Raw genomic sequence first — 20,091 nt, forward strand, 5'->3', positions numbered from 1 at the left:
GCGTGATGAGCATAGATACCACATGCAGCAAGGGTAAAACAGAAGAGCTGATCAGGTTTTCACAATGAAAGTTCTAGGCTTGAGACACTCAGGTCTTGCATCGCTCCGCAGTATGGATCTAGGGTACTAAAAGGCGACAATTGATACGCGATGTATTCCTAAGCGAGTATTTCCGCACAACTTCTCGCCATTAATTGAATCTTCCGTTGTGCTCACGAATCAGATATACAAAGGAGAGGAAAACACCCCAGCGCGCCCCTTCTTCAACCGAGTTACTGATAGGTACCTTGTTAAATGCGGGCAGCGCTAGACATAGATATAACAAAAAGGTCCTGCCATGGTATCGAGTGCATCCTTAAGCTTAAGCTTGTCACCCAGCACACCGTACTCTATGTCGTCCTCCAGAGTCCCGTTCTTGCTAGGTGGGAAGCCGCCCATTGTAGTGCCGCCCGTGATTTCGCTCAGCCTCGATGGTAGTTTCTGGTTCTGCCAGATCCACCAGACGCGATCGATCATGCTGTGATGCAAGTAGAAGGCTGGGTCTCCAGGAGACACAAAGAAGTCCTGTTGCTCTACCATCAGCTTGTTGATGTTTTGAATGCACGGGCTGAATAGATGGGAAGACGTACACCTCCAGGGTCTCCGCCAATAGTGTAGTGACCTCCTATGTGTATACCCAATGTATCCCTCAGGCCGGCGCCCTGCATTCTGTCTTGAAACGTTCCTACGTCGCTGCTGTTTGTTATGAGTGCTTCAGTATAGTTGGCCGAGGTGTGTGCGGCACTATATCTGTTGATATCGCGTCGGAGACATCCTGGGACAGTCTGTTAGTTGGGCTGCCCATGGTATTTGCTAGCACAAGGAGAGACGGTTTGTAGAATGAGACGCATGTTGAGTCTCTTTTTTTTTAAAAAGAAAATGAATAATTTAGCTTCAGTGGACTGCGGGAAGGAAACTCACTGGGGTTGTGACCGAGGCCGTCACGTTGGGGATTGGCTGGTACTTTAAGTGAAGGTGAGCCAGGAGCAATAGGTCCTAGATTCACGGACATACTGTTGACATTGCAAGTAAGTCAAATGTTTAAGCTAGGGATCATAATGATTCCAGATCATAGAGATGTGGCTGCGGTACTCACTTCCGAAACGGCCCTTCAGTCACACAGCCACCACCCTCATCTGGGGGTATGCGGCCGGCGCCAGCAAAGACACCATCGTATGTAAATTTGAGCCCGTTTCCAGACATGCTCGATGCGTTGCCATTGAATATGGGAGAGTGAGCGGGGTCGGCCGCGTACCGGGCCCAGTTGTTGTACTGGCAAGGAGTCATAAGTCGGAAGATGGGCCATGCCAGGGATCAAGCCACGGTTTGTTGTGGTCATGATTACTCACAGGTTGGTAGCCCTTGTACCCACACTCGTCTCGTAAAGCATTCTCGTACAACCACATATAGACCCGGTGCCACCCCAGGAAGTTCGCCTAAAAGTCTTAGCACATAAACACACCAGCTGCACTTGTAAGAATTTGGGACAAAGGAAAGGACTTGAACGCACAGTTCCGTGGACCGAAGGGGTCAATGCGATGTGCACTGCGACAAAGTCATCAAACCTGCTCTTAGCTCCTGGGACTTTAGCACTGTCATGTCTGGATGGCAGTGACTGCAGGCAGAGGACAGCCTTGGTGTAATCTTCTCGCTCGGGGACGCTGAGATCGCTCCTGCACAGGATGAATTAGTGGCTGGATGATCACGGCGATCTCGTGATGCGGTATACCATTCACGACGCTTCACAGCTGTCTCGAGGGTGCACTTTCTGGTGGATGATTGGTTGTTGACATAATGTTCAAGATTGTCCAGGCCTATCGCGGCGAGACGGTCAACAGCATCTTCAGGGTACAACCCAGCCGAGACAGGAGCAGCCAGCCACAGCAGGGACCATGTGACGCTCAGGAAGAAGCCTCGAACATACATTCTGACCTTGTTTCGTAATGAGAGATTGAGCGTACCGAGCAGAGGAACGATTGTCTTGACCGATATGTTCACGGCTGCTTTTTATACTGCAAGCACAGCAGGAACGCTCGCTTCTTGGCCAGGCTGAACTATATTCCCTCATCGAAAATGACTTCCAACAGAGCCTGCAGGCCTACCATCTTCATATTACATTGCCTGCCTTCTCGCAGTCTAGTGGGAGTTCCCATATTACAGCTTTGGAGGTCTTGGCAATCGTGATTCTTTCCGGCAGGTGCGTGTGTACCTAAACTGGAAGGTTTCTGTCTTATTCTGGTTCGCTCACTATGTTTCAAGTCAGGAGCACATTCCAAGCCATCCAGATTAGACACCAAACACGGCTGGATGCACATTCACCATTATTATGTACACACCGGCATAACGTAGATCCGTGGTGTCGTGCTTAGGGTCTCAGTGCGACTCGGAGATCAAGAGCCAGTTTTTACACTTGCATATTAATTCGCTCCAAAGTGCTATCCAGCAAGACACTGGTTGGTCTTTGGAGTTTTAACTTGACTAAAAGGTCATCTCGACTACCGGAGCCTGCACTATGAGTGCTGGCAATCACAGGCCGGGTAAATATGTGCCCTGCATGGCCGATCCCGACGTCTCACCCGCGCTCACTTCTCAGTTCCTGCCCTGATCGGTCGGATCTCTCGCAAATGCTGCGTGACATGCAGCTTAGCACCGTGTAAACCGAGTGTCCTTGTCGCTTTCGCGCCTGCAACGTGCCGCCCAGGCCACCTTTGAGGAGGCCACTGCCAGTAACGTGTCTGATTCCCCACCTAAGACTCGGATGGGAGTTGTTGATCCTCAATGTGACAGCGAAGACGGGTTATGGTAATATGCACCCCAGATGGATCGTCGCGTTAGTTCCCCCTTCTGAGGCATAATGTCTCGTCGACGTTATTATGCCTAAGCACGGCCCAGCGAGCCTTGTCTCGATTTTCTCTCGGTCAATGGAAGTACCAGATGAGCTAGGGCTCCAATTCCCTTTGGCAGGCCGAAAGAAGGGAGTCCCCGTTGAGCAGGGTCCTGCTGAATAATGCACTTGATACAAGCGACATGGTGTTGGACTGGCGAAATGATCGGATACGGGTCGGACTGGCACACGACATCAACTGGATTCCTGGATTCCCAAGTGATCGTGTTGTGACAGACCTAAATGATGAGGTTCAGCTGGAGATGGCACCGCAGCCTCGGAGGCATTGGCATTCCCATTTGTAAAGAAAACTCCAGGATCTCTGGAAGTTATATAGAGCGGAACTTCAATATAAATATTCTAGTGAGAAGTGGTGTCGTGGTTAAATGAAAAGGGCCACTTGCATCTTGGCTGGAACCAAACCACCTACAAATTCGGTACTGTGCTGATAACAAGGTGGTGCCCTTGACCAATGGCAGTCACTGCACCGAGAAAGCGAGCTACCCCTGTGGCAAGCATCTTGAAAATGCCCAGTTGCTTCCACGCCTCTTAGACTTTTGTGACGGGATCGCAGGGATATATTTAATTTGTCTCCAATGCAGCGAGTCTGTAGGCTTGCAAACCTGTGCCTCTTGCACATCACATCGTGCTAATGAGGATTGTCATGCTGTATGTTACACCAGGAGAATAGACACAACAAAAATCAGGGATGATCAAATGGTTCTGGAATTGACTCAATTTGTTTTTCATTCTGGTAAAGGTCCAGCCTCAAGGGTATCGAAGGCACAAAAATAGAAGCCTGCCCAAACGCCTATGCTATGAAATGATGAACCCAGTCCTGCCTCCTCACGTGGCCAGGACAATACAAGAAAACACTAGTGGCCGAAAAGCAAAGGAAATATATCCAAATGAATGTCCACGACCTCTTCTTTATACATAAGATGGAAATGGAAATCTTTAAGCAGTTCGAGTCGTTACACTCATTGGTAGCGAGCCACCCATGAAGAGCTTTTGGTAGTTCTTCATCGAGGTAGGGTCGTTGGTGAATTGGAAATCAAAGTTTCGGAACAGCTGCAACCAAAGTTAGCATCTTGAAGCTCATGCATCAATGCACCATAACTGGTTTCAAGCTTACCTCAACAAGGACTTTGTTCAACTCAATGAAGGCGACATGCTTTCCGGGGCAACCCCATCTTCCACTGCCGAATACGAGGTCCGTCTGCTTCTTCATAATGCCCCTGGTCTTCTCGTCGGCCTCGATCCAGCGCTCCGGCCTGAAGACGTTGGAGTCGGCGCCGAAGACGGACACCTCGTGCGCCACGGCCCAGGTGCTGTGTCCGATCCTTGTCCCCGGAGGGATGAACTGGCCGTTGAATGTGTCGCCTTCAGGGCCGACCTGCTTCATGATGAGGCCGCCAAAGGGAGGGTGGACCCTGAGCCCCTCGTAGATGACAGCTTCAAGGTATGGGAGCTTTTTCGCTTCCTCGTTTGTTGAGGGCTTGGAAATTGTACCGTCGGCAATCGCCTGGTCGATCTCGTTCTTGAGCTTGGAGGCAACCCTAGGGTTGGAAGCGATGTGTGATACCGTCATCTTGATCGCGTTGGCCGTTGTGTCTGAGCCTGCGATGATCGGGAACATGACCTCGGATTCTGCCGAGCGCCGGTCCAATCCATGCTTCAGGAACGATCCCTGCACGCAGAATCAGTATTTTTGGTTCATTAGTGGGGTGTGCATAGTGGCGACTTACCAGGAGGTCTTGTTGGTCCTTGGCATCTGGCTCGAGACGACTGGAGACCAATTCCCGGGCCATTCCCATAAGGTATCCAACACCCCAGCTGTCTGTTGGCTTGGGGCCGAGAAGCTTGAGCATTGTGTTCGAGAGGAAGATCTTCTGGAGAGGCGGGATATCTGTGAACACCTGGATCCATTCCAGAGCCAGCTTGACGATGGCAATGATGCCACGAACGTCCGTGTTTGTCTCAAGGAGGCCCAGTGGCTTGCCGAACGCGAGCTTGGACTTGGAGTCATGAGCATAGAAGTCTGCCAGTCTTCCGAAGTCGACTGGCTTAGCTGACTCGTCAGACAAATACTCCCGCTTGATCAAACCGACCAAAGATTGGACCTGAGAGTCGATGTCAGACTCGAGGCCTGGGTTGTCTTTGCCCATGTACCCAGCAGCCAATTTGCCCCGGAGGGACATGTGGGCATGCTTGTCCATGATGCTGCCCATCATGTCATGGTATGGGTCGAGTCTGGTGGCCTTGTACCAGCTGCTTCGCTGGTAGGTCGACCGTGCTGCCGACATCCGGCGAAGGTGGTCTGGGCTTGATGCGAGGAGGTCATTGGGACCAATTCTGACCAGGGAGCCGTATTGTTTAGAAAGCGCAAAGTAGTCGAGGTGAGATTTCCCGGAGCGACGGATCCGTAGCATGGGAAGATATGATATGGAGGCCAGGAACGGGCCGGGGAAGGCTGACAGTCGACGCCATGTCATGAACCTTGTGATCGATAGGTATAAAACAATAAGGAGCGATAGAATGACACCTATGGCGGCAGGCCTCGATTGCAAATCAAGAGCCTCGACCTTTCGAGTGAGCACTAGAAGGTTCGCCATTGTAACACAGACGACTAGTTAAGTCCCGATATAGATAGAGGTGAAGGTTGCCACTTGACTAACAAATAATTGTTTACTTCGCCGCGAAGAACAACAATATTGAGACTATCAATATGATTTAAACTGCTGATGAGGGATCTGTTTGACTTCACTGGAAGCTGGGCATGACCATGAACACCCTCCCGTATTTAAAGAACGAGCCCGTGACCGTTGGGATGGACGATACACCCACACCATCGCCAACGTGAGCCTCACAAAGGAGTCATGCTTCCGAGGCTGCCTCATCGCATCGCCTCATTCCTGACCGTGTAATCAGGCAGGAAATCGAAAGATGGTGTGCCTGAGCAGCAGTGCCCCACGAACAGTCATCACCCCCCCCCCCCCTGGGTCTGGGTAGGTCGAGGTATCCGCCGGGTAGGACGGCCGCTCCTTGCTGGGGCGCGGTCCGAAGATGATACTCGAGTCGGATGTGGGACGGCGTCCACGTGCGACCCCCCGATAACTTCACGGAGCCCTCCCTCAGGACACCACGATGTGCACTTGCAGCCAACACCTCGCGGTGTCGTGGTGATGAGTGGTCCGACGATGCAGGGTTCCATGATCCTCCCCAGGATCTATGCGCACAAGCCGCCCCCAAACGGCCCCACGGGTGCTCCACCGGGCACATGGCTAAGTTGTATTGGCGATGAGCCCGCCCGTCACCGAGGCGTAGATAAGAAGTATGGTGCGTTGGGTGCGCCTCCGTGCAGCCGATGGACGCCCACGGCCCATTCGGCACGGTCTGCGGTGTGATTGATATACGAAGGAGGGTGCGCCGTCGACCTGCAAGCCCCGAAATGCTGGCTCGGTGTAGAACGTCGATAGCCGAGGCATCGACGTCGATGGCCGTGTGACTTGATCTCTAAATAGCCAAGACAGGAGAACACGAACTCGGCGGAGGGCAGCCTGGGTGGAGGGGGAGGAAGTCGAAAAAATGGGAGGGCGTCCGCAAAAGAACAATTCTATTCCCGCTTTTGGCCTGCCTTCTCAGCCGCCACTCCTTTGCTTACTAGGGCGGGCGCAAAGATTGATCGGGCGCACCCGACTCAAGGAATGCGCCTCGCAGTCTCAATAATAGTCCCGGTACACCGTTTCGGCTCTAGGGTGGGCGGCTTACGGGCTGAGTGGGTGGGTATCCGCTCCCATTCGACAGGCCGAAATACACGCGAGCTACGTCGTCTTACGGCCCGAGTGACTCGAACGGGGGATGGGTGCCTGACTTGGCGGCTTTAGGGCTGAATCCTGAGGTCGACTGCGCTCCGCGAGCTGACATCAGAGAAGGAAGCTCCGGCGAAGCCATGGATTTGAGTGATCACGAGGGTTCCTATTTCGAGCAAGAGGAAGAAAAGCCCGTGGCTGCCTGCGAGTAAGACGTAAGACTGATAGGGCTGAATCAATTCCCGGGGGGTTCCTCGACAGGATTTAGACTACTTATTGCATGCACCGGCGCCACGTTTCCCCTGCGAATTGGGCAGCACAGCGCACAGCGTAGCATCTTCTGGAGCATTCAGTCTGATGACTTATTACCGGCATTCCGGTAGCGGTGGCTGCACAGACAACCCTCTGTTTGTTTTTTTGCTGCAGTTTGCGATAGCGACATCCACCTTGCATGGTACAATTTGGACCTCAACCCATCCCGAACCAGCCGTCCACCTAAGCGCCCACACTCAAATAGGAAATTGAAGCGCGATCACTTCTTCAAGTGCAGCGCCTCCTTGACCTTGTCTAGCTTGGACTTGGTCTCGCCCTCTGCATGTTGGTCACCGGTGCCAGCCGTGTTGCTACCCTCGACGCCCACACCCTCGCCAGTAATGGCTTTGTCTCCCTGCACCTTTTCGTGTTGATGTGTCAATAGTGTGACGCAGGCGGCACGCGTGGCGCAAACATTGGGCAGCGACTCACCTTCTGCTCCTCGGCTTCGGCCTGCTCCACGACGTCGTGGGCTTGGGTGGCTGCAGTGTCGGTGATTCCGCTCATGGCCGCTTGTGATTATGTTATTATTAGAATGTGATTTGGTCTGGTGCTGAAAGTCTTGGAATGCGCAGGATCAATCGTCTTGGATGTGTTCGGTGTCCAGTCCAGGGCAGTGAGGGGCTCACCTCCTGAATATATATATCAGGGTCAATAGACTGCGAGCATTGGCAAAGGCCATCGAGGTTACCATCAGTCGTCATGCTCTGTCTGGTTCGGGGGAAGATGACCATCCGAACGTCATCCTGTGTGAGACGGAGGGGTTCTCGACCAAAGAGGTCGCAGCTGTCAACCACCACAGAAATCGCCTAACGTCCCCGCATCGACCGTTGCGAGAGCACGAGTGCAACGTCCAATGATGTTTGTGAGGCCCGCATCTGTGTGTTGCATCGCCAGAGGAGGTGGCGTCGAACAACAAAATGGCCAAGCTCCAGTCGTACTATGAGCCGGCGGTTGATGTCAGCAATTTGATACTTTGCCTGCCCGACAATTGTTGACCGCGTGACCGCGTGACATGAACGCAGAAATTATGCTCAATTGCGGGCGCGGTGTCGTCCATTCGTCGCGTCGCTTGGATACTGAACAACCAACTTAGTGGAGCTCCAAGCGCTTGGGTCGCCGCTCGGCCCACGGCGGCCCGTCTAATTAATTAGAAGGAGTTGACGGAAGGTTTCAGGAGCACTGCAGCATCTGAAACACGGTCACCGTGGCTTGATAACCGCGAAGTCAAATTCCAGCAACGTCCCGTGCTGACCTCCGAGTTACTTATCAAGCCTCACAAGAGCAAGAGCATGCGATGCAATCAGGTTGCCGACCATGATCTGCTGGCAAAAAGCGACGTTACCACTCTGGCTGCTATCAATCATTGGCTGCTTGTGTTTACCCGATGCAGTGTCATTGTGCACACCTTTCCCACACTTTGACTCGCAAGACCATGCTGTGTGCCCCATCGATGCAACTGCCCCGATCTGGGAATCAAATTCATTGGGTAGCGGCTGGGTCAAGGGAGATGCCTGCCATGGCCTGGGACCGAACCAGTTCTGCACTTTCACGCACCCGAAGTTCAGCCGCGGCCTCGGTATAGCACTCATCACCACGGATGCAATACTCGAAGACGTCTTACCTTTGTTTACGTCGCAGGCACCGGATTCTGAAGTTGGGAGTCGTGCTGCCGTGCCGCCTTACGAGGCCAAAGAGATACCAGGAAAAGGAGTCGGTCTGATTGCCACCCGAGAGATCAGCCAGGGAGAGCTGATTATGGCACGAACTCCAGCTGTTGTGGTAGACGGTACAGCGTTCAACAACTTGAGCACGAATCATCTCACACAAGCACTCGCTCATGCCATCAAGTCCCTGCCACAGCAACATCAGCACGAGTATCTCCAGCTGTCAACCCATGACGACGCTACGACCCAAGAAGAGAGAGTTTATAAAATCTTCGCAAAAAACAACTTCAGGACGAAATTCAAAAATGGGAAAGATTTTCATTCTACATTTACTGAAGGTTCGGGTTCCCCCTTTTACATTTGCGAGTCCTCGTTTGTGCGTTTTGAGCTACTTACACCCTCACTCGCAGTATCACGTCTAAACCATGACTGTCGCCCCAACAGTGGGTACCATTTCGACGCGTCGACGCTGTCACAAAAGGTCTATGCAGCTCGAGATATACATAATGGGGAAGAGCTCAGCATCGCCTACTATGAGTACGGTCCAACGAATGCCACCTTTGCCACACATGCTGACGATTCTGGGCAGTCCAGTCCAAGCCCGCGCCATGCGACAGAATCAATTACAGTCCCATTGGGGATTTGAATGCACCTGCAAGCACTGCACTTCTGATCCAGGCTTGATCGCAGATTCAGACAGCAGAATCGAGCAGATACACACCCTATGGAGAGATCTTGATGATTACTCTCCGGCTTCAAGTGGCTCGACCGATAAAGCGGAGCAACTCGTTGAACTATACCAGCTCGAGCACCTGGACACTCGAATGCACGAAGCACACTACCGCGCCGCTATCGAGTGGAATGGTGCCGGGAATCCGGTATTGGCGCTTGAGGCAGCGAGACGGTGTCTGGATAGAGGAGAGCTGATGAGAGGGCCCGAGGCACCCTTCGCGAGGAACATGAGGGATTTGCTACAGGATCCACAAAAGCACTGGAGCTGGAGATTTCGCTTACCAAACGTCCACGGCCATAATTAATGGCCATTTGTGAGTTGAGCGAGCCTCAGGAGCGTTTGGACTGAGAGGACTGGGAAGCAGACTGGGGTATTTGGTGATGTGTTTGCCGGATTGGCCCTGGAACATGTCATGAAATACATGTTGGAGTCTGCAATTGTCCCAAAAAAGACCCAATAACATCACTATTCAGTTTCTTAAATATATCAAGTTTCTTAAATATATCAATCCATTTCAATTCAAGGCTGCATTCCATCACAAGTAATTAATTAAAGGGTTTGTAGGTAGAGGTGTCAATGGCTGTGTGAGTGGTGCTGGCTTAGCTAAGCAGCTTACATAAGCCACCGGGCTGCACCACAACGCCACCACGCCGACATAGTCTACTCACTCAAAGACAAACGACTTCACCGAGCTCAGGATAGCCAAAACAAGACTCAAAAATTCTAGAAAAAAATGTAAAACAACAGGGTCTTGCCGTGGATTGAACACGGGGCCTCGCGCATTTTTGTTTAGGGTGTTCCCTAAGCGCGAATCATACCACTAGACCACAAGACCTGTTTAAAGGCAAGCTGACACCTGATTGGATGACAGTTTGTTCTGAAAGGTAATTTATATTATCATGACTCCACAGCTCACAGGGTGTTCTTGGAGACTTCCTTGTCAGTGGACATTTACCCTTTGGAAAAGGATGTGATGGTTCTGCACTTGGTGAAAGGTCAACCTGTAAGTCTGGATTCTAGAGACAGATGTCACCATGTCACTCTCTTCCAAGATTGAATTTCTTTTGGGAAAGACGAGAGAATAGAAATAGCAGATCACGAGTTTGTGACAGGCAAATGTTTGGGACTCGTGAGAAATGGGCACACCCTGTCAAGGTCAAGCTGGAATCTTTTTGACCATAAGCTGCTGGGTCTACAACTCCATTCTTATCTTGGTCAGGGTCATGTGCTAGCTGATTATCAGGGGAGTTTGGGTGATGGAATCATCCTCTGCTAGTAAGGATTATGTTGAAGTATATAGGTACCGCATTTGCCGTGCAATAGCGGCGTTGCTTTTGTTCAACAGCAGAAGGAAATGAATAGTATAAAATGAATGTGATTGAGACGCGCTTTGCACGGCTTATTTGCAGCTCGTAGAAAGGAAAGATAGTTCCGTGCGAACCGGGCTCATAACTGTGGAACAAAAGCGACGCCGCAGTTGCACGGCAATTGCGGTACCTATATACTTCAATAGATTATGTTGTGATACCATTGAACTATGTCGTTCGCCCCCTGTCTCCGACCTTCCTATCTGAGGAGCACAGCGCCACTATCTCAAGCTACCGAATACGGCTTGCAGGGATCATACAATGCTCTACCGGGTAGCCTTGCCAAAGTTTGACCCAACAGTGCAACAGTCATCTTGAAGTTGCAGACGTGGGCTTGCGATGATGACTGTCTCTGACTGCTGGAAGTGTATATGGCACGGGACCACGTCCAGGCCACCTACAATAGCTGGATTTGATACCGTTTGATCTTCCACAACAGATTATCCCACAGCAGATTATCCCACAGGAGGGTATCCTACAGGAGGGTGTCCCATAGCAGATTATCCCATATAGGGGTGAGGCTCTCCTATTCAATGTTACTGTGAAACGTTATCTCATGTAAGGTTATCACGTGCGAGATTATCCCATATGCCAGTGAGGTTCTCCCATATGAGATTATCCCATATAATATTATCCGACAAGGTGTGCAGTCTGTGCTGGCCAAACCGTACCCCTACCCACTTGCGAACCGGCTGTGACCCGCTGGATTAGGAAGACAAGACGGGGAGCATGACTGTAATTCCGCCTGATAATAAGAATTGAGGCGGCGCCACTTCAAAAATGGGCGACCGAACTCCATCAGATGCCCTGGTTGTCCCGCGCCGGCGCCGCATGTGGCTTACGCCGTTGTGTTTTCTCACCCCCTCCCTCTCGCACCGTGCCGATCGCAGTCTGTGAACCGCGAAGTGAGGGGTCAGGACAACTCTGACCACCACTCCCTACCCAAGGTCCCAACCCAGCCACTTACCAAGGCAGCATGAGCCGAAGCCACTTTATGGTCGGGGTCCGTGCAAGTAATAAATTAAACCGGGGTCAAATACGTTCTCTCGAATTCATGCGGGCCAGGGCAGCAAACCCAATAAAGTCTTAAGCTTTGTTGGTCCCCACCCTAGACTTCAAGTGCAGATGATTCGCGCACCTTGCATGTAGCGGCTCCCTGCCTCTAGCCCCAGACCGGAAGCTCCAGCTTCTCTGGCTTTACCCGCTAACACGAACACCCATGGACTTTTGCCGCCTTCCGGAGCTTGTTCCAAGTCATGCAATCCACAACACTGCACTGCAGAATGGCCCAAACGCGGAGCGGAGAGGCGAAAGCGAGACGCGTTGCACTGCAGTGGCGATCGGCTGTGCGGGCTTGAGAGCTGTAACCAGGCGCCGTGGTCCAGATGTCAGGATGTCTGTCTCCGGCCTTTGGCTCCGCTCGGGTCCTGTCCCACCGCTCCAAACCCCCGGCTCAATCATCATCGAGCTTCCATGAAGATAACAGGCGATCCCCACTCGGGGAAGACGACCCCTGTTGGAATGAACGGTCGAACACCTTCCCCTCATGGTCGGTTCAGAGTTGAGTCCCCCCTGCCAGTTACGCGATGCTATCTCGCCATCATGACAGGGTCCCATCCCGTGGGGACGATGGTAACGGTAGACATATAAAAGCTTTGCCAAGGGGCGGGTGCTATCTCTTGGAAGGCGGTGGTCTCTCTTGGCCACATCCTCCTCCGTCCCCATCTCCACCAGTGCATTCGCCCCACACCAATTGGCTATCTGTCGCTGGTCCAGCTTGCCAAGTCGACGCGTCCCACGATGCTGTACAAGCAGTTTGTCGCTGCCGCCCTCTGTGGTGCGGCAGCCATTGACTCGGCGCTGGCCAGTCCTTTTGATGGTGGACGACTCCTCAGCAGGAGGGACGTGCCTAGCACGCATGTCCGTCACGAGAGGCAGATGCCTCACTGGTCCTGGACTTGGGAGAAGAAGCAGAAGGTCAAGAAGTCCACCGTCCTTCCAATGAGAATCGGACTGCGACAGCCTGAGGATAAGCTACAGGAAGGCCGCGACCTTCTGGCAGAAAGGTCAAACCCTTTGTCCCCATATTACGGTCAGAGCATGACTGCTCGTGAGGTCATTGACTTCTTTGCGCCTCCGAAGGAGAGTGTAGAGGTTGTTAGAGACTGGCTCGTTGCCGGCGGGATCGATGTAACTCGGATTTCACAATCAGCCAACAAGCAGGTATGACACCCAAGAGCACACTCACTATCTCACATGCTTGGCAAATGAAAACTCACACTTTTTAGTGGATTCAATTTGACGCCACGGTTGCGGAGGTCGAGGATATTCTGTTCACGGATTACTTCTACTGGGAGCACAGCTCGACTGGCAGCGAAAACATCGCCGCTGAGGAGTATCATATTCCCTCCCACGTGCAAACCCACATCGACTGTGAGTGACAGAGTCACCCCCGCCCACTTCCAAAATAAGCAAGTGTTCGGGAACTAACTAGTTCTTCCAGACATTACTCCAGGTATCCGACTTCGTGCCGATCCAGGTCGCGTTCGCCGTCTTAAGCGTCGCGCTGAGGTCGATCAACTCGGCAAGCGCGCAGTAAAGGCCATGAATACCGGAGTCGATGTCATCGGCCCAGACGCCTCTAGCCTCCCGCCCCTGAACAGCTCCATATGCGACTCGTACGTCACACAGGAGTGCATCCGAACGCAGTACAGCATCCCCAAAGGCGACAAGGCTGCCGAAGGTAACGAGCTCGGCGTCTTCGAGTCTCTGGGCGATCACTACGCTCAGGATGATCTTGATGTATACTGGTCCACTTTATATCCGGAAATTCCAAACGGCACTTATCCCATCGAAAAGGGCATCGACGGTGCTTATGGTGCTGCCAAGTCACTGGCGGCGGCTGGTGTTGAGTCAGACCTAGACTTCGAGGCTGCTCAGCCTCTCATCTGGCCCCAAAAGACGATCCTCTTCCAGACCGACGACGAGTACTACCAGCTAAACGAGACTGCTTCTGACACTCCCTTCAAAGGTTTCTGGAATACTTTCTATGATGCCCTGGACGGGAGCTACTGCACGTACAGCGCATATGGCGAGACCGGCAACTGCGTTCTTCCCGAGTGTCTGGACCCAGCGTACCCGGACCCCAACCCAGGTGGCTACACAGGACAGCTCCAATGCGGAGTCTATGAGCCCACGAACGTGATCAGCATTTCGTACGGTGGCGGCGAGTCTGACGTCCCAAGCTACTACACCAAGAGGCAATGCGACGAGATCATGAAGCTGGGTCTGCAGGGGACGACCGTTGTGATCAGCTCCGGTGACGATGGTGTGGGCTCCTTCGAGGGCGACGGGGGCGCGAATGGCTGTGCCGGGCCCGAAGGAAAAGTCTTCTACCCAGATAGTGATGCGACCTGCCCGTATGTCCTAGCTGTTGGATCGACGCAGTTGGACAAGGTGTCTGGCAATTCGTCAACACCAGAGTATGTCGAGAGTGCCACCGCCAGGTTTCCTTCAGGTGGCGGCTTCAGCAGTACGTTTACCTTTATTTTTGAAAACCCTCATCCTTGAAGGGCCACGTCAACCAGAATTCGTTTTTTATACTGACGGGATTATGCACAGACTACTTTGATGCTCCAGATTACCAGAAAGACCAAGTCGCGACTTACTTCGACTCAGTCACGTTGAACTTCACTGGCTACACGGACCCAGGCACCAACTTCTCGGCCGTCGGCGACGGCGTCTACAAGATAGGTGGCCGTGGATATCCCGATGTGTCTGCCATCGGTGACTCTTTTGTTGTCCGCGCGCAAGGCTCTTGGGGCCGTATCGGCGGCACGTCTTTGTCTGCACCAATCTGGGCTGCCGTCTTGACCAGAGTCAACGAGGAAAGAATTGCGGCTGGGAAGAGCACCCTTGGCTTCGTGAACCCAACCCTGGTGAGTTTATGTACCAAAGACTGCCGTACAGCACGTCAACACCCGGTAGACTGTTGACTAACAACTTGCAGTATGCCCATCCCGAGGTCTTTACAGATGTCACTAATGGGTCCAACCCCAACTGCTTTTCCACGGGCTTTTTGGCTGCTCCCGGCTGGGATCCCGTGACCGGACTAGGGTGAGTGAAGTTCTGATTCCCTGAATCATTGACCATCGTGTGCTGATACGTATTGAATGCAGTTCGCCTGTTTACTCCAAGCTGTTGGACCTTCTCTTGAACGTCTAGGCTGAAGCACTGTTGTGCTCGTAGAAGCATTAAAACTTCGGCTGTACGACCGTTGCTCCTGATTCGACATGTAACTTTTGTGTGCCAACATAAACTATACGGCTAAAGTGGATCTTGTATCAGAGCAAGGGAAGAAATCCGGAAACAGTGTAGAAAGATCTATAACAAAGAGGCAAGAAGGGGAAGTCAGCATGGGCAGGCAGTTGCGGAACTTAACAGTTGGTAGATCAGACTTGAGGAAACAACAAAGAACAGTTCATGTCATGGATTTATCTCGAGCAAGATCTTGGAGATGGGTAGTTCAGAAAGGTCATTCATTTCAGGAACAGGTATGGCCACTGAGCCTCGACTGTTACCCCAGTTCGTAGACATGAGAATCTCCGCACCGGATGACACCCAATACCATCATATACCACGGGCGCCAAGACCAAACAGGACAGGCTGCCCGTTCAGGCACGCAGCACGTAAACTAGAGGTGGAAAATAATGCCAATGTGACTTCCAATACGACCGGCTTGCCCTGCTCCGTGGCGGATTGCCATTCACATTGAACGCGGAATAGCAGCCAGCTCGGAAGTCTCCCAGGACTTACCTAATTCGAAGACAGCTTTTAATTGACATTCGTCACTTGAGCAGGAATGGAAATCCAATTCAGGGACTTGATCCGCTCAAGTGGCCGGAAGAATCATAGGCTGTCTAAACAATTCCGCCAAACATATTTTCTTCCACCATGGGAGAGAAACCGGCCACGCGCACGGCCAACAGCCTTAATGCTATATAAGTTCCCTGTACGACCAATGTGATTCCTCGTCGTGTTGATCAAATGTCAGCTCAACCTTTGTGAAATAGTCCGAAGCTGAGCAATTCTCTGCCTCGGCTTACCTTCACTCAATCCTCGAGCTATTACTTTGCCCTTCACCGCCCCAAAATGCGCTTCTACCTGACCACGGTTGCCGCCCTTGCGGCTGGTGCGCTCGCCTCGCCTTTCGGCCCCCTCGCACCGTCAACCTTCGGACCCATGGCCCCTACAGGCACCAAGGATCGCCGGGTAGACACTTGGGGCGGATCGGTATCATTGGGCCCCACGAAGAGCACAATCACCAAGGCAGTGACGACAATCGTGCCTGGTACCGCACCCTCGACCCAAAACGGCGAGCTGTTCCTTTGGCCCGGTATGTCGAACGGCACAGGCGACCTCGTCCAGACAACACTCGAGTCCTGGCCGGATAATTCATGGTGCGGGGCCTCAAAGGGGCAATGGTGCGTGCGTGCGTCGGTCTTTGGCTCGTTCGGCCAGCTCGATGGGCCGGCGTCCGCCGTCTCGGGCACCGACAAGGTCAAGATCGTCTATGAGCTCCAGAGCGATGGCCAGACGTGGAAGCAGACTGTGACCAACGCCGATACCGGGGCGGCCCTGAGTACTTATAGTCACGCGTCCGGTCCTTATATGAGGGGGTATGGCACAGGCACGGAGTGTGACGGGGGTTGCTCTGGCACTACTGCGGCGCAGAAGTACCTCAACACTGTTATCACGCTGGCCGGCGCGGACACCACCTTCGGCAATACTATCGCTACTGCTGCGGGAGGGACGTATAAGGGTTTGACGTCGAGCAACGGAGGACAGGTCTGGACTATTGCTGAGATCGATATTCCGGCCATGGTCTAATGCAGAATGAGACTTAGATAAGGAATCAGCAGCAGTACCATGAAGTTACATCGAAGTTATATGTACATGAGTCCGTTGAATGGAGATCCTCCCACTGCATCGAATATCTGAGCTTCGAGTATCCATCAAACTTGATGTCACAGAACTCTAGCTCGGCAAATCCAACAACTCAAGCAAGCCATACCCGCTGGTCCTTTACAATTTATTCTTGACCTATTGTCAGAGTGTGCAGGGCAGATGTTGACGAAGGTAGCCCAGTTGGTTGCAGATAATTAAATGACGACGGCGAGAAAATAGAGCCTACCCATGCCTCGGCAGCGGTTCATACCTCGCGGGTAGCTACCATAACTATTAGAACGGTGCCAGCTTGTACTTAGAAAGTTTCAATGCCCAATTGCGTGGTCAGCCACCTGTGATTGCTATACCAGAATAGGACGGTGAATCACAAACAGCAAGCAACAATCAGGGTTAACTCATCGTCATCCATATTTTACGGTAACGACTGTGTAGTTCGGTCTTGGAGCCTGAGAGTCTGTGAAAGACGGTTGAACTGTACTGCTGATACAGTCTGACATACAACGGCCTGTGCATGGAAAAAATGCTCATCACTTCGATGTGCGGCGTCACAAGGACGACTCTTCAGTAGACTGTCGAGTGACTATTTTTAGAAATCATATATAAGCCGTCTTTTCCAGCAGTTTAACCTCCGGACAGTTCATACCAAAACCATCAACAGAAGCGAAGCACCTGGAAGAGCTACCTCATCGCAACAAATTTCAAAGATACACACAAATCACCAAGCGACCTTGCACACAAGAAACATAAGCGAATCACTACCCCATACACCAACAACATGGCACCCCAGTTCAAGGAGGGGGACGGGATTTTCTACGGGCATGACTGGGATAGGAAGGGCAAAGTGGACTTTGTCCACGATCTTGGCAAGGGCGAATACCTGTACGCAATCACCTTGGATCAGAAGCTCGAGACAGTTACAATGTAAGTTTTCTACCAAAGCGCTTACATGTGCAAAAGTATTTGGAGAGGCACTCATTCCTGGCAGCAATACCATCAAGTCTGGTCTTCAGAAGAAGGCAGAGTGGAAGTCCCTGAGTCCCAAGGAGCAGAAGGACAATGTTGAAGGGAAGTATCTGAAGGCCGTTTAAGTCTCACCACGAGTGGTGCAAAGAGAGTCAGGGGTTGAGTCTTGGTTTTCATTGCTGGTGGGCGGCATGAATCTGGTGAGGGAAAGAGGGCATAAAACCAAGACAGAACCAATACATCTGCATTGAGCTCTTGAGTGAATTGTAGAGTGATGACAATAACCTGAGATGTGAACCTGTCCGAATTTGCGACTTTCTAGTAGCCATCTATTATATCCAAAGAGGAGCGTATTACCAAAGGCTAGGCAAGGAATCAATCCATCTTGCTGTGAGCAAGGGTGGGTGGATTTAGAAATGGGGCTAACTGGGTAGATACTCGTGTAAGCACTTCACTGGCGCCCAAGTCAAACGCCGCCGCCGCTATACAAGACAACTTACCCTAGACTTTTCTAACATGCAAGGAGTTGTTGCACATTCCACGTGATTGGACGATGAAATTCGGTTGATGATACCCAAACTAAGGGAGGGGCTGTTGATCATACAAAGGTAATAAATCTGTATATATTTCTTGGTTTTAGTTGTGCCACTAAATACACTTATTTACATTCCACACCGTTAAAACCACGTTTTTAACGCCGTTATATTAATATAAACTAAAGTTACATATATATTATTATTTTAATAATATATATATATATATATATTTCTTAATAAATACTTCTTTAATTTAATTAAAGTTAATATTAAATAATAAAAAATATTTTTAAATATTTAATGCTTTTTATATTAATTTTAAAGATTTAATTATAAAGTAATATATATTAAAAATATAACTTTAAGTAATAATAAAATGAAAATTAATATACTTTTAATTATAATTATTTTAATACAACTTTAATTTAATTAAACTTAATATAAAAAATAAAAAAAGTTTTTAATTATTAATTACTTTTTTTCTTACTTAATTTAAATATTTAATTATTTAAAAATAAATTACGTTATACGGGCTTTATTAAGTTATTTAATATAAAACTATTAATCTTAAGGTTAAACTTATAACCTTTAATTATAAGAATTAAAAAAATAATAAGTATAAAGAAATATTTATATATAAATAAAGTATTTAATTAATATTTTATAATTAATAACTTATGAAATAAGCATATAAATAATTATAAACTTTAAACTTTACGCAATATATATAAGTAAGAAATTGCTGCCCTTAAGGGCTTGTAAAGAAATAATAAGGGAAATAGTTAATTTAAAGGTCCTGGCAAGAGTTAAACCTATGCCCTTTGCATTTCTACAGATTAAAAGCTTAATGCATAAACTAAATGCATCACGGGACCATAATTTAATTTATATAAAAAATATAATTTTAAATAATACTTTTTATATTTTTAATAAAAATACTCTTTTTATATTAATGGTGTTATTATGGTTTAAGCTTGTGCTTTATAACGGTATGGCTTTATATATTGCTGGGAATAACCAATCTTAGATTGGTTATTATGGTCTTTTGGCCGGGAGGTGTAATTTGCAAGCAGTAATTACATATTCTTTCATGCTTATTATGATTAATTAGCGGGCTTTAACCCTATAAAAATAAGCTTTAGCGCAAGCAAAATAAAAGGGCAAACCTCTTTTTTTATACTTAAAATCTTAACTTTTTTTAAATACCTTTAATTAAGGTAGCATAAGGTTAGCTTATATGCATAATTATTTAAATTATTATAAGAAAACTTAAATATAACTTTTATTACTTATTATTAATAAGAAAAAAGCATTTAATTAAGCTTATTTTTAATTTATAAACTTTTTTATAAAATAAAGCTTAAAGCATTATTAATTTAATATTAATTTAAGCGTAAAGCAAGCTAATTATATATTAATTAATTTAATATTATAAAATACTTAAAACTTAAAATATTTCCATTAATAAAGTAAATTATTTATAATTAAATATTAATTAATTATAAGTTATGTAATAAGTTTATAACCTTAAAGCTTTAAATAAAAGCTTATATAAAAAGGTATTATAATTTAAGCTTTGCTTATTATAATTAATTAATAAGCTTTCGCCTTATAAAAATAACCTTTAATATTAATATAAATAAAAAATAAACTTTTTTCTTTATATTTTAAATATAAACCTTACTTAAATACCTTATAATAAATAATTTAAAGCTAGTTTATAATATATATTTAAAGTCTTTTTATATTATAAACTTATAATATAATTATATAAAATTTAATATAATAAAACTTAAAAAAAATAATAATAA

General features: G+C 49.0%; 7 protein-coding genes and 1 non-coding gene across 8 annotated transcripts; 4 read left to right on the plus strand and 4 right to left on the minus strand.

The window, feature by feature from the left end:
* Window positions 1-306: 306 nt before the first annotated feature.
* On the minus strand, window positions 307-1,965 carry INS49_006213 (uncharacterized protein; the record flags this gene model as incomplete). The annotated part of the gene is made up of 7 exons (XM_043166987.1): window positions 307-564; window positions 630-814; window positions 961-1,052; window positions 1,136-1,311; window positions 1,389-1,475; window positions 1,550-1,712; window positions 1,769-1,965. The coding sequence occupies 7 exons, from the start codon at window positions 1,963-1,965 to the stop codon at window positions 307-309; spliced, it is 1,158 nt and encodes a 385-aa protein (XP_043028131.1).
* A 1,915-nt stretch (window positions 1,966-3,880) lies between these two features.
* On the minus strand, window positions 3,881-5,538 carry INS49_006214 (uncharacterized protein; the record flags this gene model as incomplete). The annotated part of the gene is made up of 3 exons (XM_043166988.1): window positions 3,881-3,994; window positions 4,059-4,613; window positions 4,672-5,538. The coding sequence occupies 3 exons, from the start codon at window positions 5,536-5,538 to the stop codon at window positions 3,881-3,883; spliced, it is 1,536 nt and encodes a 511-aa protein (XP_043028132.1).
* A 1,729-nt stretch (window positions 5,539-7,267) lies between these two features.
* Window positions 7,268-7,554, minus strand: INS49_006215 (uncharacterized protein; the record flags this gene model as incomplete). The annotated part of the gene is made up of 2 exons (XM_043166989.1): window positions 7,268-7,408; window positions 7,480-7,554. 2 exons carry the CDS (start codon window positions 7,552-7,554, stop codon window positions 7,268-7,270), a joined length of 216 nt encoding a protein of 71 aa, XP_043028133.1.
* Window positions 7,555-8,364: 810 nt separating this feature from the next.
* Window positions 8,365-9,751, plus strand: INS49_006216 (uncharacterized protein; the record flags this gene model as incomplete). The annotated part of the gene is made up of 3 exons (XM_043166990.1): window positions 8,365-9,052; window positions 9,125-9,251; window positions 9,304-9,751. 3 exons carry the CDS (start codon window positions 8,365-8,367, stop codon window positions 9,749-9,751), a joined length of 1,263 nt encoding a protein of 420 aa, XP_043028134.1.
* Window positions 9,752-10,193: 442 nt separating this feature from the next.
* On the minus strand, window positions 10,194-10,282 carry INS49_006217. The gene has a single exon. It is a non-coding gene; the product is annotated as a tRNA-Pro (tRNA).
* Window positions 10,283-12,614: 2,332 nt separating this feature from the next.
* On the plus strand, window positions 12,615-15,038 carry INS49_006218 (uncharacterized protein; the record flags this gene model as incomplete). Its single annotated transcript, XM_043166991.1, has 6 exons — window positions 12,615-13,037; window positions 13,103-13,247; window positions 13,330-14,346; window positions 14,436-14,752; window positions 14,824-14,930; window positions 14,993-15,038. The coding sequence occupies 6 exons, from the start codon at window positions 12,615-12,617 to the stop codon at window positions 15,036-15,038; spliced, it is 2,055 nt and encodes a 684-aa protein (XP_043028135.1).
* A 927-nt stretch (window positions 15,039-15,965) lies between these two features.
* Window positions 15,966-16,703, plus strand: INS49_006219 (uncharacterized protein; the record flags this gene model as incomplete). The annotated part of the gene is made up of 1 exon (XM_043166992.1): window positions 15,966-16,703. The coding sequence occupies one exon, from the start codon at window positions 15,966-15,968 to the stop codon at window positions 16,701-16,703; it is 738 nt and encodes a 245-aa protein (XP_043028136.1).
* Window positions 16,704-17,556: 853 nt separating this feature from the next.
* Window positions 17,557-17,869, plus strand: INS49_006220 (uncharacterized protein; the record flags this gene model as incomplete). The annotated part of the gene is made up of 2 exons (XM_043166993.1): window positions 17,557-17,702; window positions 17,767-17,869. 2 exons carry the CDS (start codon window positions 17,557-17,559, stop codon window positions 17,867-17,869), a joined length of 249 nt encoding a protein of 82 aa, XP_043028137.1.
* Window positions 17,870-20,091: the final 2,222 nt, after the last annotated feature.

This window comes from Diaporthe citri (assembly GCF_014595645.1).
Source record: "Diaporthe citri strain NFHF-8-4 chromosome Unknown scaffold_2, whole genome shotgun sequence".
Lineage (NCBI taxonomy): Eukaryota > Fungi > Ascomycota > Sordariomycetes > Diaporthales > Diaporthaceae > Diaporthe > Diaporthe citri.